The following is a 15,354-nucleotide window of genomic DNA, read 5'->3' as shown; positions in this document are numbered from 1 at the left end:
TTCAATTCATGCTTGGTTTGCTACAGTGCAAATGGCTCTGGTAGGTATTTTTTCTAAGTGGGTATTACTGCACTGTTCATAGAAATTACTTAAAAGACAGCATGCATTCTGCATTAAAACAGAACATTTTCATTCAGAGAAACAATTAAATGAAGCACTCTGAAGTGGTTTATTTCTATGATCTTGGAGCAGGTGAGTTTAAAAGGAACATTCATTTTCTGTAAAATACTATACTTTAAGAATGAAAGTCAGAATTACCCAAAGTGATTTTCTCTTAACACCTCAGGATACAGTTTAAAAATACCCTGCTCTTGCTGCTTACTGTTTAGGGTAATGATGTCATTCCCCTCTTCCTTTTCCCATTTGGATTTTCACAAAGGAAATCCATCGGAATCTCCTTTAATTTTTTAAAATCTGTTTTGCTTAAATTCAGACTGGAAAACAAACTATTCTCCTTGAAGCTGAGTATCTACCATATGAGGTCTGATTGGTAGAGATCCATAATCATGAACAGTATGCACATTTTGTGGCTTTTCACATATTTTGCTGGATTCCCTAAAATCCAGGGGAGTTTAGTTTTTTCAAAGTGAAATTTCCATCTACTAGAACTTTGGCTGTGAAAATATTCTCTGCTCTATAAATCAGTGCCTGGATGCCTTGTAAATCTGCAGCCAGGACCCTTTCCAATTCAAACAATACCTCCATCAGAAATTCAAACAGCTTCCAATCCTCCCTGGGAACAATCAGTTGTATTGCAGAAGGAGAGTAATCAATTCCAGTGAGATTAGTGTAACCACATTTTGCCAATTCAACAAGTAAAACACCATTTCCAGTTCCAATGTCAAGCACAGAGCTGTCCAGAGGGATCTTTTGTTTTTCCATCCATCTGATTAAACGAATCATGCTTTCGTCTCCAAACCAAATTTCCCCAGCATCTCCACTCTCCTGAAAAATCTGTAATTCACTTTCATATGCAGCATCCCAGTGCTCTTTGGTCCCCAGGGAAGAGGGGCCGAAGTCGGGCCCCAGCCCCGGGAAGTGAGGGGCAGGCAAGCCTCTCCTTGACAGCTCTCACTGAGGATGTACGAAGCTGGTAAATATCTAAACTGTGTATAGAAAGAGCAGACCTAAGCAGAAAAACTACTGCTTGAATTTGGCATACTCATGTAAACTGGGGAGGAAAGCTGCACTATGCAACTACCATACATTAGAGATAAATAAAGGCAAGCTAAATGTGTCCCCATATTCCCAGGTAACATTGGTTTTTAAATTGTAAATATTATGGAATTGCCCTGATCCAAAACTCTGCATCAGAACCACTCCCCCCTCACCAGATTGTGACAGCTGGATTTAGATCCAGAGTCCAGATCCTTGGCTTTGGCTGAGGAGCACACAGTACAATTTGGGAGTGTGTGAAAAGAGGTCTTTATACCCTCCTTGTGCTCCCTCTTCCGGCATTGCTTTAATTTGTGCCAGCTGTTAGCAGTCCCAAGGGGTCAATATGGCAGCTGAGGACTGCCAGAGTGCAGGGAAACCAATCATATACCTCCTTTTCACTGAACATGCCCCCTATGCTAGCTGCTGGAAGAGGTGGTAGTTTAGGAATCTCAAAGCCACCAGAGGATCCCTTACGCTGAAGTGATCTTCCCAGGGTCACCTCCATCTGCTTAGGTTCAACATCCTCCAATAATGTGATGCCGAGTGGTCAAACTGCAGAGGAAAATCTGGGCCTTAGGGTACGTCTACAGTACAAAATTATTTCGAAATTATTCTATTCGAATTTTTGGAAGCGATTTTATACATTCGGTCTTGTGTGTCCCCACTAAAGTGCTTGAATTCGGCGGGGTGCGTCCACAGTACCGAGGCTAGCATCGAATGTAGGAGTGGTGCACTGTGGGAAGCTATCCCACAGTTCCCGCAGTCCCCACCGCCCATTGGAATATTGGGTTAAGCTCCCAGTGCATGACGGGGCAAAAACATTCTCGCGGGTGTTTTTGGGTGTGTGTTGTCAGTCGCTCCTCCCTCCGTGAAAGCTATGGCAGACATTGTTTCGCGCCTTTTTGGCGTGCAGATGCCATACTGCTTTCAGCAGACGGTGCAGTACGGTGCGCCGCTTCTCTCCTGGTACTATGAATCCACCTCACATTTCCTCTCATCTTTCTATGTAATCTCTGTAAGTATCGACTCTTTGTCTTCCTCATCAACCGCTTCCGCTGCCAACTCTGCTCAGCCATCGTGAACTGAGCAGCACAGCTTTCGCTGCCAACTGTGCTCTCCCACTCTTGCTGCGCTACCGAGCTTCTCCATGTTGTCTGTCCTGGGCTCCCACCTCCGTGAAAGCTACAGAAGACAACCATTTCCCTTCGGCTATCGTAAACTGAACAGCACTTCTTCCGCTGCCACTCTGCTCTCCTACGTTTCACGCCCTTTTTCCAGGATTACCCGGGCAGGCGCCATTGCTACGGAGCCCGCTCAGATCTCCGCTGCAGTTTTGACCATTGTAAATACCTCGCGCATTATCCAGCAGTATGTGCAGTACCTGCAAAATTGGGCAAGGAAGTGACAACAGCGCGATTACTATACTGATTAGGACATGGACACAGACGTTCCTAGAAGCATGGCATGTGGCAACTGGGAGATCACAGTGGCGCTAGGCCAGGTTCATACCATGGAATGCTGATTCTGGGCCCGGGAAACAAGCACAGACTGGTGGGACTGCCTAGTGTTGCAGGTGTGGGATGATTCCCAGTGGCTGCAAAACTTTCATATGCGTAGGGCCACTTTCATTGAACTTTGTGACCTGCTGTCCCCTGCCCTGAAGTGCAAAGACACCAAAATGAAAGCAGCCCTCACAGTTGAGAAGTGAGTGGCCATAGCCCTGTGGAAGCTTGCAACGCCTGACAGCTACTGGTCAGTCGGGAATCAGTTTGGAGTGGGCAAATCTACTGTGGGGGCTGCTGTGCTGCAAGTGGCCAACGCAATCATTGACCAGCTGCTATCAAGGGTAGCGACTTTGGGAAATGTGCAGACCATTGTGGATGGCTTTAATGTGCTGGGGTTCCCTAACTGCGGTGGGGCGATAGACGGAATGCATATCCCTATCTTGGCCGGGGCGGCCAGTACGTAAACTGCAAGGGATACTTTTCCATGGTGCTGCAAGCACTGGTGGATCACAAGGGACGTTTCATCAACATCAATGTGGGATGACCGGGAAAGGTGCCTGACGCTTGCATCTTCAGGAACTCTGGTCTGTTTGAACAGCTGCAGGAAGGGACTTACTTCCCAGACCAGAAAATTACTGTTGGGGATGATGAAATGCCTATAGTTATCCTCGGGGATTCAGCCTACCCCTTAATGCCAGGGCTCATGAAGCCGTACACAGGCACCTTGGAGAGTAGTAAGGAGCAGTTCAACTATAGGCTGAGCAAGTGCAGAATGGTGGTAGCATGTGCTTTTGGACATTTGAAAGCGCGCTGGCGCAGTTTACTGACTCGGTTAGATCTCCGCACAACCAATATTCCAATTGTAATTGCTGCTTGTTGTATGCTTCACAAGATCTGTGAGAGTAAGGGGGAGACATTTATGGTGGGGTGGGAGGTTGAGGCAACTCGCCTGGTGGCCAATTTCGCACAGCCAGACAACAGGGCGATTAGAAGAGCACAGCAGGGCATGCTGCGCATCAGAGAAGCTTTGAAAGCCAGTTTCATGACTGGCCAGGATACAGTGTGACAGTTGTGTCTGTTTCTCTTGAAGTTACCTGCCCCCTATATATATGAAAGGAAATAACGTCACAATTGTTTAAAAACCTTTCTTTATTATTTGTTGCACAACACATTGAGAGAAATCAGAAGGTAGACTGGGGGTGAGTACGGCGGGAGGAGAAGAGAAGGACAAGTCCAGAAACCAAATCAAAATTTCGGATATGCCAGCTTTCTGCTGCTTGTGCAATCCTCTGGGGTTGAGTGTGTGGGTCCCTGTAGCCTCCCTCCGCCCCGTGTTCTTGGGTGAGGAGGCTATGGAACTTGGGAAGGAGGGAGGGCAGTTATACAGGGGCTGCAGCAGCAGTCTGTGGTCTTGCTGCCTTTCCCGCATTAGATCCACCATACAGCAGAGCATGTCAGTTCGCTCCCCCATGAGCTTGACCATAGCATCCTGCCTGCTCTCATCGCACACGTCCCTCCTCTCTTCGTGTTCATTTAACGCTTTACAGGACTCCACAATTGTTTGCCTCCACACATTCAGCTGGGCCCTATCAGGAGGAGAAAAAGGGAGAAAAGGATACATTTTAGAGAACAAAGGGGGCACTCTTTCTCAGTGAAACAGGCAATTCATAGTATACAGTACACGTTCTTTCTGTACAAGGTCACATTTTGCCTCTTATACTGAAGTGCCTGCCACTCTGGTGTGAGTAAGCCATCACACACAGCTGGGCAACAGAATTAAACTTGCAGGCAGCCATGGTAAGCCCTAGGGGCACGCGGGGTTCTGCTTCTTCCGCATTCATTTCAATGCTTTCAAACTGCCGGTTCCCCTTTCCCATAGCAAGCAATGCCTGGTGGGTTTGCCATATAAAAGGAGGGCCTGCAGTCTCTCTGGGATGATCGCTTCATACATCACCCCCCACCCCCCGCACCCACCACGTGGCTCCAATGAGGCTCTGAGCAGGGATGAGCCCTTTAAACTAAACGCGAACAGCCCAGCACAGCTGGGTTTCCCCCCACCGCATGGCTCTGATCAAGCTCTCACTCACCAGAAGTGCCTTCTCCAGGGTCATGGTCCGGGAGCCCACCTTGGGAGTGTGGGGAGGCTGTTGGCTCCAGTGTTAAGACTAGTTCCTGGCTGGGGGGGGAAACGGATTCCCCACTTGCTGCCTGTGCACTGTCCTCCTCCTCTTCGTCCTCCAATAACTCATCCTCCTCGCTCCGTGCAACTCCCCCCTTGTAGGTGTCTACGGACAGTGGTGGGGTAGTGGTGGCGTCACCCCCCAAAAATGCATGCAGCTCATGGTAGAAGTGGCATGTATGGGGCTGTGACCCAGAGCACCCGTTTGCCTCCCTGGCTTTTTTGTATGCTTGCCTGAGCTCCTTGATTTTTGTACGACACTGTGTCCCTGGAGCAGCCTCTTTATGTCATGGCCCTGGAGACTTTAGCGTACGTATTTGCATTTCTTTTTTTGGAATGTAGTTCTGCTATAACAGATTCACCTCCTCAACATGCGATGAGATCCAGTACCTCCTGTTCAGACCACGCTGGAGTTTGTCTGCGAATCCGGGACTGCGTAGTCTCTTGTGACGGTGGACTCTGCATGGTCAACTGTAATGGTGGACTGTGCTGATGGTCACCTGTGCTGATGGTGACCAAACAGGAAATGAAATTCAAAAATTCCCAGGACTTTTACTGCCTACCTGGCTAGTGGATCAGAGTTGAGAGTGTTTTCCAGAGTGGTCACAAGGGAGCATTCTGGGATAGCTCCCGGAGGCCAATAACATCGAATTGCGTCCACAGTACCTGTAACCCGGAACTTTGATCTCGATTTTAGCGCTACTGAGGTGGAGTACAGAAATCGGATTAAAGAGCCCTTTAAATCGAAAAAAATGGTTTGGTCGTCTGGACAGAATCAGTTTTATTTCGAATTAACTCGGCTAATTCCAAAATAACCGCGTACTGTAGACCAAGCCTCAGATTTTATTTTGTCTGCTCCAATCTCTCTAGTGGGTCTGAATATCGTGAGACTTTGGGGAAGTTCACGTCTGGATTTATACCTTAACGCTGCATCATGGGCCAATCTTGAATATAATCCCAATGTGAGTTACAAGTTTATCTCAGCTAAATCCCAGTTTTAGGTACACACATCTGGTTTCATTCTCTGTGCTATTCTAGTAGATGTTCAACAGTTTGTGGATTGTATTTGTCCCCCAGTGAATAAAAATAATGAAAGCAATTAGTTCCTAGTGTTTGGAGATACATACTCCTCCTTTACAGGGAATCTAAACATTTTACATAACTATGTGACATTAAGCTGTCACAATGTGCTACAGTTGCAGCACTCCATATTAAGCATAATGTGCACAACTATGCCGGTGTGGGTGGACAATATAATCAGGCCATCTTCAATGGCACCTAAATTTGTGAGCAGCCTACACACTGTACCCATACAATGGGACTCATGAGGGATAATTGTGATAAGAACTTATTTACTAAAAAGAACCCAATAAAGGGTCCTAATTTGAATTTTTGACTTACATACTTTTTATGTATCCAGGACCTGTTTTTCTATATAGACTCGACCTGTGTGTATCCTGCATGCCCCTCTAATCTTTGAACGTCAAATATGGCATAGTGGTGAGTGCAGATATTTTGGCTCTCACACAGAAAAATCAGGAGTTTCCTGTATGGTTTTAGGATCTGATTTTTTTATTACTTTACATGGAACAAGCTCAATTTATGCTAATTGGATTTTGTACTGAGATCCAGCAAATGCCCTCTATCAAAAATTCATATTGTATATAGATTAGTGGAGAGAAATAGACAGTGATTCAAAATATGGATGCTGTAAGGCTGCGAATGAAGGAAAATGTCCTATTGTCTAACAGCTAAATAAGGGAATGTGGAGAAAAAAACTCCAGATACAGATCTTTGCCCTTAATCATCCCTCCCTTTCCCAAGCTGAGGAAAAAGAGAGTTTTGCCTGCCTATATTAAGGGTATATTTGACCCAGTGGGTCCAATTCCCAATATCTTGGGGATGCAAGTCAATGAGGTCATCTCAGAGCAGAATTTGGTCCATAAATAAAATTTGACTGTTAATTGCCTAATCCGGGATACTAAGAACCACAGCACCAATAACTTTGAAGTAGTGTAACATAAAGAAAGCTAATAAGTTACTGTTCTATCAAATTATCTGTGTTATCAGTTCTACCATCTACATGCTCAACAGTTTGTAGATTGTATTTGTTAACCAGTGAATTAAAAATAATTAAAGAAATTAGTTACTAATATTTGGAGATACAGACTCCTCCTATATAGGGAATCAAAACATTTTCCATAACTATCTGGCTAAAGATCTGTATTATCAGTCCTACCAGTCATATCTGACAGGTATATGTGTGATCACAAAATAACAGGCCTCAATTCTGCAACCCCTTATATATCTGCTTAACTTCAACCATGAGTCGTTCTAATGAAGTCAATGGGATTGCTCAGGTCAGTAAAATTAAGCACGTGTGTAAGCATTAGCAGCAATGGAGCCATAGTTTGCTGCCCTAAATTGTCTTTTGGCAGCCCACGGGATTACTGTGCTATACCTGAATTTGTCCACATTTCTGTAGGGCACTGATCTAAACAATAGTAAAAATCAACACAGCTTCATAACTCTATATCTTTTCCTACAGATGTTCATTATCTGTGTTTCAATACATTTTTATTAAATATTAACACATGCTGCGGAGCACTATGTTGATTAGCAGACTTTACACTTACCTATAATCTTTTGAAAACTGGAAAGGTTTCCTATATAAGTAGTACAGGGTACATTTCTTATGTAAAAATATTTTAACAAAGCCTTAAGGAATATTTACTAGGTAATATGCAAAAATAGCTGTTTTAATAATAATAAAAAAGCATCTATTCACAAGTACCTCAATGAGAAAAAAAAATGACTGCAGAACATACCTTTAAGAACCCATTTTCCTCTCTTTTCCTCCTCCCTCCCCACCTTCAGTGGCTGAAAAGCCAATCAAAGAATTCTCCACCTCCCACACAGTTCAGTACTGGATCTGGGTGCATTATCACAATCATACTTTGGGACTTTCGAGTGGTGAAAGAAATTAGTTAACGCACTAAGGAATCTTAATTTCAAACATAATTCTATACCTTTTAAATGGTCTTTCTTGCCGACATGCTACAGGTTGAGAATTAAACATTTCTCATCAGTTTCAACTCAGCCTGGATAGAAGACACATTTAAAGAGATGTCTCTAGCACACTGGCATTCAGCTAATCAGACTTCACATGCATCGGTCAATATTACAGAACAACTGAGATCTATCACTGACAATGATATTGTAGATCAAGGATGGACTGAAGACTCCTTTCCAGGATTAGAAATACTGTGCACAATTTATGTTACATATGCTGTAATCATTTCAGTGGGTGTCCTTGGAAATGCTATACTCATCAAAGTCTTTTTCAAGATTAAATCAATGCAGACGGTTCCAAACATTTTCATAACCAGCTTGGCTTTTGGAGACCTGCTTCTTTTGTTAACCTGTGTGCCAGTAGATGCAACACGCTATATTGTGGATACGTGGCTCTTTGGAAGAATTGGCTGCAAGCTGTTATCTTTTATCCAGCTAACTTCAGTTGGAGTATCAGTGTTCACTTTAACTGTTCTCAGTGCTGACAGGTAGGTCTGTAGCAATTTGATTTGTCAGGAAGTACTTGTGCATTAAGACAGAAATGAATAAAAAGGGAAGAAGCTAACACTTTGCATTAATTTGTAATACTTAGTCCTTGGATAGATAAATATGATGTTAAATGTTCCCATTAAAAGCTAGATGATTTTTTCCAGTAATCAGTAAAAATCAACTCCAATTTGTTTAAGTTAAGAGATCAATATTCTCTGAAAGTGTAAAAGAATTCTTTTTAATGAAGTGAATTTTAAAATAATTTTAAAAAATAAATCTGACCTTTTATTAGTTTTAAGTGATGTAAGAAAGACATTTTTCCCTCTACTGAATCAAGAAAGATAAAAGGCTTACAGCAGGGAAAAGATAGTTTGTATATTGGTGCTACCTAGTGGTGTACAGAAGTAGTCAATGAGGATGAACAACACATCCTCATGTGAAAATGACTAAGGACAATGGCAGGTTTCAGAGGAACAGCCGTGTTAGTCTGTATTCGCAAAAAGAAAAGGAGTACTTGTGGCACCTTAGAGACTAACCAATTTATTTGAGCATGAGCTTTCGTGAGCTACAGCTCACTTCATCAGATGTTTACCGTGGAAACTGCAGCAGACTTTATATACACACAGAGAATATGAAACAATACCTCCTCCCACCCCACTGTCCTGCTGGTAATAGCTTATCTAAAATGATCAACAGGTGCTGGAAATGGCCCACCTGTTGATCATTTTAGATAAGCTATTACCGGCAGGACAGTGGGGTGGGAGGAGGTATTGTTTCATATTCTCTGTGTGTATATAAAGTCTGCTGCAGTTTCCACGGTAAACATCTGATGAAGTGAGCTGTAGCTCACGAAAGCTCATGCTCAAATAAATTGGTTAGTCTCTAAGGTGCCACAAGTACTCCTTTTCTTTTTAAGGACAATGGGAATCCTTCCATTCACTTCAACGGGCTTTGGATCAGGCCTTAAAACTCTAACTAAATTGACTGCCACTTAGAGGTAAAAGTGTCTACGTATTATTTTAAATCTTGCTCTGTATACATGTGTAAACTGTCCTGTATGAGTGTGACCTGGCGTGTGATCACAAGAACACAGTGGGAAACAGATATTACACTGATTTTCCAATGAATGCATCCGATGAAGTGAGCTGTAGCTCACGAAAGCTTATGCTCAAATAAATTGGTTAGTCTCTAAGGTGCCACAAGTACTCCTTTTCTTTTTGCGAATACAGACTAACACGGCTGCTACTCTGAAACCAGATATTACACTGTATCCTGTCATTTTAAGTTCTATGCACTTCTGCACAGATTGTTTTGCACAAGGAATCAGTGCCAAAGTTTTCTTTTGCCTGGTCCAAAAACATGAACAAACCAGCAGCAATCAAGGAATGTCTTGAAAATGGCAGGAAAATAAACATCCCTGAACTTATAAAGCCCCTTGCGAGCAGACTAGCCCATCTGGAGTAGCAAAATGGTCAGTTTCCCATTCCCCCCTCATTCCAAGTCTGAGAGCTTCTTGGTCCTTCTCCTAGGCTGAACTAGACTGGAAGGAGCACTTCATCTTCCCTTCAGGTGCCTTCCTCTGCCTTTTGTTGCTATGTCTACCTCAACAAAACTTTAAACCCTTTCATGCTTACTTTTAATGTGGGGCATATGCAACTCCACACAAGGTCTTCATATTACATATCTTTGTAAATTCCTCATTTACCTCCCCTTGTGCACCCATAATACAGAATATACAACTCCACCCCCAGTCCCCCCAAATATTAACTTTCACACAAAACCCCTCCAAACACTAGATGGCACCTCTCCTCAGCATAATTTACAAAGCAAACTGAATTTGGAGTTTGCAGGCCAGTCTATTTTGGAGATACTGTATGATCATTCTGGGAGAGGAAAGTTTCAAGACAATTAAAGTCAATAGGATATAAGTACATGCTTAAAGTTCATCCTTGAGCTTCTGCCTTCCTTATAGAGAGACTAGCATCACTTCAAAACACAGAAGAACAAATGCATAATTATGTATATATCTAGCATTTTAAAAACTAAAACGGACCAAATTCACCCCTTTAAATTTCCAAGAAAATTATGTCAACCTCAGTGGAGATATATCAGGCATGAAGTTGTCCCCACAAATTTAAATTATTGGTGCTCAAGACTGATGTTACTGCATTTTTTCTAACACTATGATGTTGGTTGTGTTTCTAGGTACAGAGCTATTGTTAAGCCCTTGGAACTGCAAACATCAGATGCAGTTCTGAAGACCTGCTGTAAAGCTGGCTGTGTTTGGATTGTCTCCATGATATTAGCAATCCCAGAAGCTGTATTTTCGGATTTATATTCATTCAGCAATCCTGAAAAAAATGTATCTTTTGAAGCATGTGCCCCTTATCCTGTATCTGAGAAGATACTGCAAGAAGCTCACTCTCTAGTTTGCTTTTTGGTGTTCTATATTATACCGCTAGCTGTCATTTCTGTCTATTATTTTCTTATTGCCAAAACATTGTACAAAAGTACATTCAACATGCCAGCTGAAGAACATGGTCACGCCCGTAAACAGGTAAGGAAGGATCACAAACTAGGGTGCCCAGCTTATAGAAGTCTAAGCATACTGGCTGAAATCTTAATTTAATTTGAGTGCGAACGTTTTACATATACAGTATACACAATAGACAAGTAACAAGCCTAGGTAAAGTGCAGCCTGTATACACAGGCAGCAATAGCCCTGATTCAGCAAGGCATTTAAGCATGTGCTTAAATACTATTGATTTAATTTTACGTATGTGCTTAAATGCTTTGCTGAATAGCGATGAATTATGCTTTGCTGAATTAGGGCCACACTGCATTTAGGAGCTATGGCACCTTTCACTAAATTCTAAACACTGAGGGACGGAGCCTGCATTAGAATGCATTAGTTAACGTGTTAACATCACATCCTTAAATCCTTGTCTAGATGAGGCCTCAGTGGGTTCTATCAGAGCAAAGGGTGGGAGAGGGAGTTTCATAGTCAGATGTTCCCAAGTGAAAATACCCTGTCCAAAGCCACAAAAATGTATGGGTGAAAATGAAAATGCTTTAGTTTCTGCTTTGTTTCCATGCTGACTTTCAATACTTATCGTATGTAGACTGATTTTTATTAAGGGTCTCAGAGCCCTCCAGGGAGTAGCATAATACATAAATATGTATTATTAATACTAGATATGCAATTATTTTTTCCTAGATTGAATCCCGAAAGAGAGTGGCAAAAACAGTGCTGGTGCTAGTCGGTTTGTTTGCCCTCTGCTGGCTGCCTAACCACATTCTCTATTTGTATCGATCTTTCACCTACCACTCTTCTGTAGATGCCTCTGCCTTTCATCTTATAGTCACTATTTTCTCCCGGGCTTTGGCCTTCAGCAATTCCTGTGTCAATCCCTTTGCTCTTTATTGGCTGAGTAAAAGTTTCCGGCAACATTTTAAAAAGCAAATCTTGTGTTGCAAGGCAAGGCTTCCTACACGGCCTCCCAGCAACACACCTACCAGAGCTTTGTCAGCCACAGGCAGCACAAATGGCTCAGAAATCAGTGTTACTTTGCTAACAGATTATAGTGTCACAAAAGAAGAGGAGAGTGTTTAGTTCTTCGATCATGGAGAAGAACCAACATCATGCATTTCCCAAGATTCTAGTGCACCAGGACCCTGCTAGGAGCTGCAAGTAAACAAAAGAATGCATCCTTTATACAGTCTGTGAAAGCATCTTCAGCAGGACGTCTTAACATCTTCAATTATACAATGGGGAAATCACACCAGTATGTGTGGGGAAAAGAAGAAACACAACTGATGTAAGCTCAGTCAAGAGGATAGTGCCTATTCCCCGGGAATGCTATGCATCCTTTCCATATGCCTGAGGTTTCTGCACCAAGCTGACAAAGTTAAGCTCAGTTAAACAAAGTTAAACTCACTTGAGCTGCAGGACTATTTTTGTACTGGCTCTGTGTTCAGAGAATTAGAATTGCTGTTATACTCTTGGCCACAGAGTAGTGACAATGAGCGCTGCCTTTTGTTGAGTACTTATGTTGTCTTTGATGTTTTTTAAAATGGAAGCAGCTCTCCACAGAATGACAAACCAGAGAGGTTTCTTATTTTGTCACTTTCCTTGCACCAAATATTAACGCTCAAAACTTTGGAGTGAAAGTTTAGGGGGAGGTTATTATTTTTCATAAACTGAAATTAAACCATGCTGAAAGTTGTAGCACGATGCTGAAACAGCACTAAGCTGTGGTCTACACTACAAACGAATGTCAGTATAACTGCGTTGCTCAGGGGAGTGGAAAATCCACCCCCCTAAGTGACGCAGTTATACCAACCTAGCTCCTGTCAGCTATAGACAGTGCTATGTCAGCTTCTCCTGTTGTCATAGCTGCTGCCTCTCAGGGAGGCTGAGTCCCTATGCCAACTGCAGAAACTCCCCCATCGGCATAGGTAGCACAGCTGCAGCACTGTAAGTGTAAACAAGCCCTAAGAATCAGAAGCTTTAGATCCTATTCCATAGTCTGTCACTCACTTGCTGTGTGACTCTGGAAAGTTGCTTACTGTATGGCCTGATTTTAAGAGGTCTGAGCTTCTACGCTCCTAATTAAGTCAGTGGGAGCAGCAGGCACTCACATCTGTTAAATGGGGATAATCATACTTACCCACCTTTGCAAAGTACTTTGAGATCTATAGATAAAAAAGTCCTATAAAAGGACTAAGTGTTATTATTTAGCATGATATTGATCAAGGGAGGAAAAATCAATCTACCCTATCAACTCAATAGTCAGAAAGAGCTAGAATAAGTGCTGGAAGTTAATTTACTTTATAGCAGTGGTTTTCAAACTTTTTTTCTGGCAACCCAGTTGAAGAAAATTGTTGATGCCCCTGACTCAACGGAGCTGGGGATGAGGGGTTTAGGGTGCGGGAGAGGCTCAGGGCGGGGGCAGAGGGTTGTGGTGCAGAAGGAGGTCAGGGCTCTTGGCTGGGAGTGCAGGCTCTGGGGTGGGGCCAGGGATGACAGGTTTGGGTGCAGGAAGGGGGTCCAGGTTTGGGAGAGGCTCAGGGCTGGGGCAGGGGATTGGGGCACAGGGTTGGGGGGCAGGCTTACCTTGGGTGGCTCCCAGTCAGCGACACAGCGGGGGTTCTAAGGCAGGCTTCCTGTCTGTCCTGGCACTGCGGCCATGCTGCGCTGCGAAGCGGCCAGCAGCAGGTCCGGCTCCTAGGCAGAGGCACTCAAGCAGCTCCGTGTGGCTCTCGCCCATAGGCACTGCCCCCCACCAGCTCCCATTGGCCAGGAACCGGCCAATGGGAGTGTGGAGCTGGTGCTTGGGGTGGGGACAGCGCATGGAGCCCTGTGGCCCCCTGGGCCTAGGAGCCGGACCTGCTGCTGGCCGCTTCCGGGGCACAGCACGGTGTCAGAACAGGTAGGGACTTGCCTGCCTTAGCCAGGCAGCACCACCGACGAGACTGTCAATGGCCCAGTCGGCAGTGCTGACCAGAGCCACTGTGACCCAGTGCCTTACATTCCGTGACCCAGTACTGGGTCTCGACCCACAGTTTGAATACCACTGCTTTATAGTAAGTGTTAGATTTTTGTTTTCCAGGTTATTAGAATAAGTTTCTTTCATAATGGAAGGTCCCCTTGCTCTCAAGTCAGTTGACCTTCTAGATGAGAGACATACATGCCAGACAATAATGGCTGTAGACAAGCAGACTGTATAGCACTGAAAAGTTCAATATGACTATTGGCATGGGTCAGCTTCCCTGTCAGGGAATGCTGGGAAGCCAGCCTTCCTGGCTCCGAGAGTTACAAAAGTCCTGGAAGACAGACATTTTATGAAACTTCTGAGACCTGAACTAGAATTTTGCTTTACAGGAAATGAGTCAGGAAATCCCAATGGACCTTCCATTGTCCAAACTGAGGAAACAGAATTTCCATCTGAATAAGAAAGCTGGGGAGGAACTTATAGAAGAGAGACTATAGTGTAGGTGTTAGTTTGACAAAATTTGGTATGGGCAGGGTGGAGAAGTCATTTTATTTCCTAATTAGAAGGAAAATTAACTGTTGAAGATGCAACACGTTTGAGCGGCAATTACTTGTAGTGCCCCTAGCAATAGTGACTGGTATGTAGCAAAATGGAACACTGAATAAGGGGAACATAAAAGTGCCTTCAAGTCATGTTTACCCTCCCTCGCTAGTCCTGCGCCAAGCACAGCTTGGCTGGAGCAAAGAATCAGGCCCCATGTACCTTGAACGGCATTTAGATGCCTCCCTTCCCTTTGCCTCTAATAGGGCTATGGGATAGGCCTACAACTGATAAATAAACCACACAAATATGAACAAACTTTTAGCTTCATGGAGTTGAACATGGGGAACTTTAAACAAAAGAAAGCATTCTTTCCTCACCTAGAGTTTGCGTTTAAATTCCATACTTTCATACCCCCCATTTCTGAAGGGCCTCTGGAAAGTGAATCTGCCATGTGTTTCCAAATTTTAGACACTTCCTCTGCTGACGGCTAAACTTTAAAGTATGTAATCTTTGGGTATTCCTCATAACAGCCCCTAGAAATGTCAGCTTCTAAGATTCACTATTTTCTTGTTTTACATTAGTTACTTTTTGCCTTCTTTCAGACTAGTAGCCGTGTTAGTCTGTATCCGCAAAAAGAAAAGGAGTACTTGCATGCATCCAATGAAGTGAGCTTTAGCTCACGAAAGCTTATGCTCAAATAAATTTGTTAGTCTCTAAGGTGCCACAAATACTCCTTTTTTTTTTTGCCTTCCGTATCTATTGTTCTAAATGAGCTAACTTGTTGCTATTGTATGCTTTTATAAACGTATGTTTCCGCTGTACATTGTACATTTGACAGTTAGGAATCAACTATATTGCAGGCCATGACAGGACCTAACCATTCCATCTGTCAGTGAATGGGATGTAGGCAGTT

The 15,354-nt window shown here is 43.5% G+C and overlaps 1 protein-coding gene across 1 annotated transcript; it reads left to right on the top strand.

Moving 5' to 3' along the window:
• The first annotated feature begins 7,758 nt into the window (after positions 1-7,758).
• On the top strand, positions 7,759-13,346 carry BRS3 (bombesin receptor subtype 3). Its single transcript, XM_048863938.2, has 3 exons — positions 7,759-8,402; positions 10,609-10,960; positions 11,621-13,346. The coding sequence occupies exons 1-3, from the start codon at positions 7,969-7,971 to the stop codon at positions 12,014-12,016; spliced, it is 1,182 nt and encodes a 393-aa protein (XP_048719895.1). The 5' UTR covers positions 7,759-7,968; the 3' UTR covers positions 12,017-13,346.
• Positions 13,347-15,354: the final 2,008 nt, after the last annotated feature.

The sequence above is a fragment of the Caretta caretta genome, chromosome 9, assembly GCF_965140235.1.
Source record: "Caretta caretta isolate rCarCar2 chromosome 9, rCarCar1.hap1, whole genome shotgun sequence".
Lineage (NCBI taxonomy): Eukaryota > Metazoa > Chordata > Testudines > Cheloniidae > Caretta > Caretta caretta.
The sequence above is the reverse complement of the archived record's forward strand: the minus strand, read 5'-3'. Positions and strand labels throughout refer to the sequence as shown.

Coding starts and splice junctions, on each gene's coding strand:
- BRS3 (XM_048863938.2), top strand. CDS start 7,969: ATGTCTCTAGCACACTGGCATTCAGCTAATCAGACTTCACATGCATCG. Junction 8,403..10,608: donor ACTGTTCTCAGTGCTGACAG/GTAGGTCTGTAG, acceptor TTGTGTTTCTAG/GTACAGAGCTATTGTTAAGC. Junction 10,961..11,620: donor ATGGTCACGCCCGTAAACAG/GTAAGGAAGGAT, acceptor ATTTTTTCCTAG/ATTGAATCCCGAAAGAGAGT.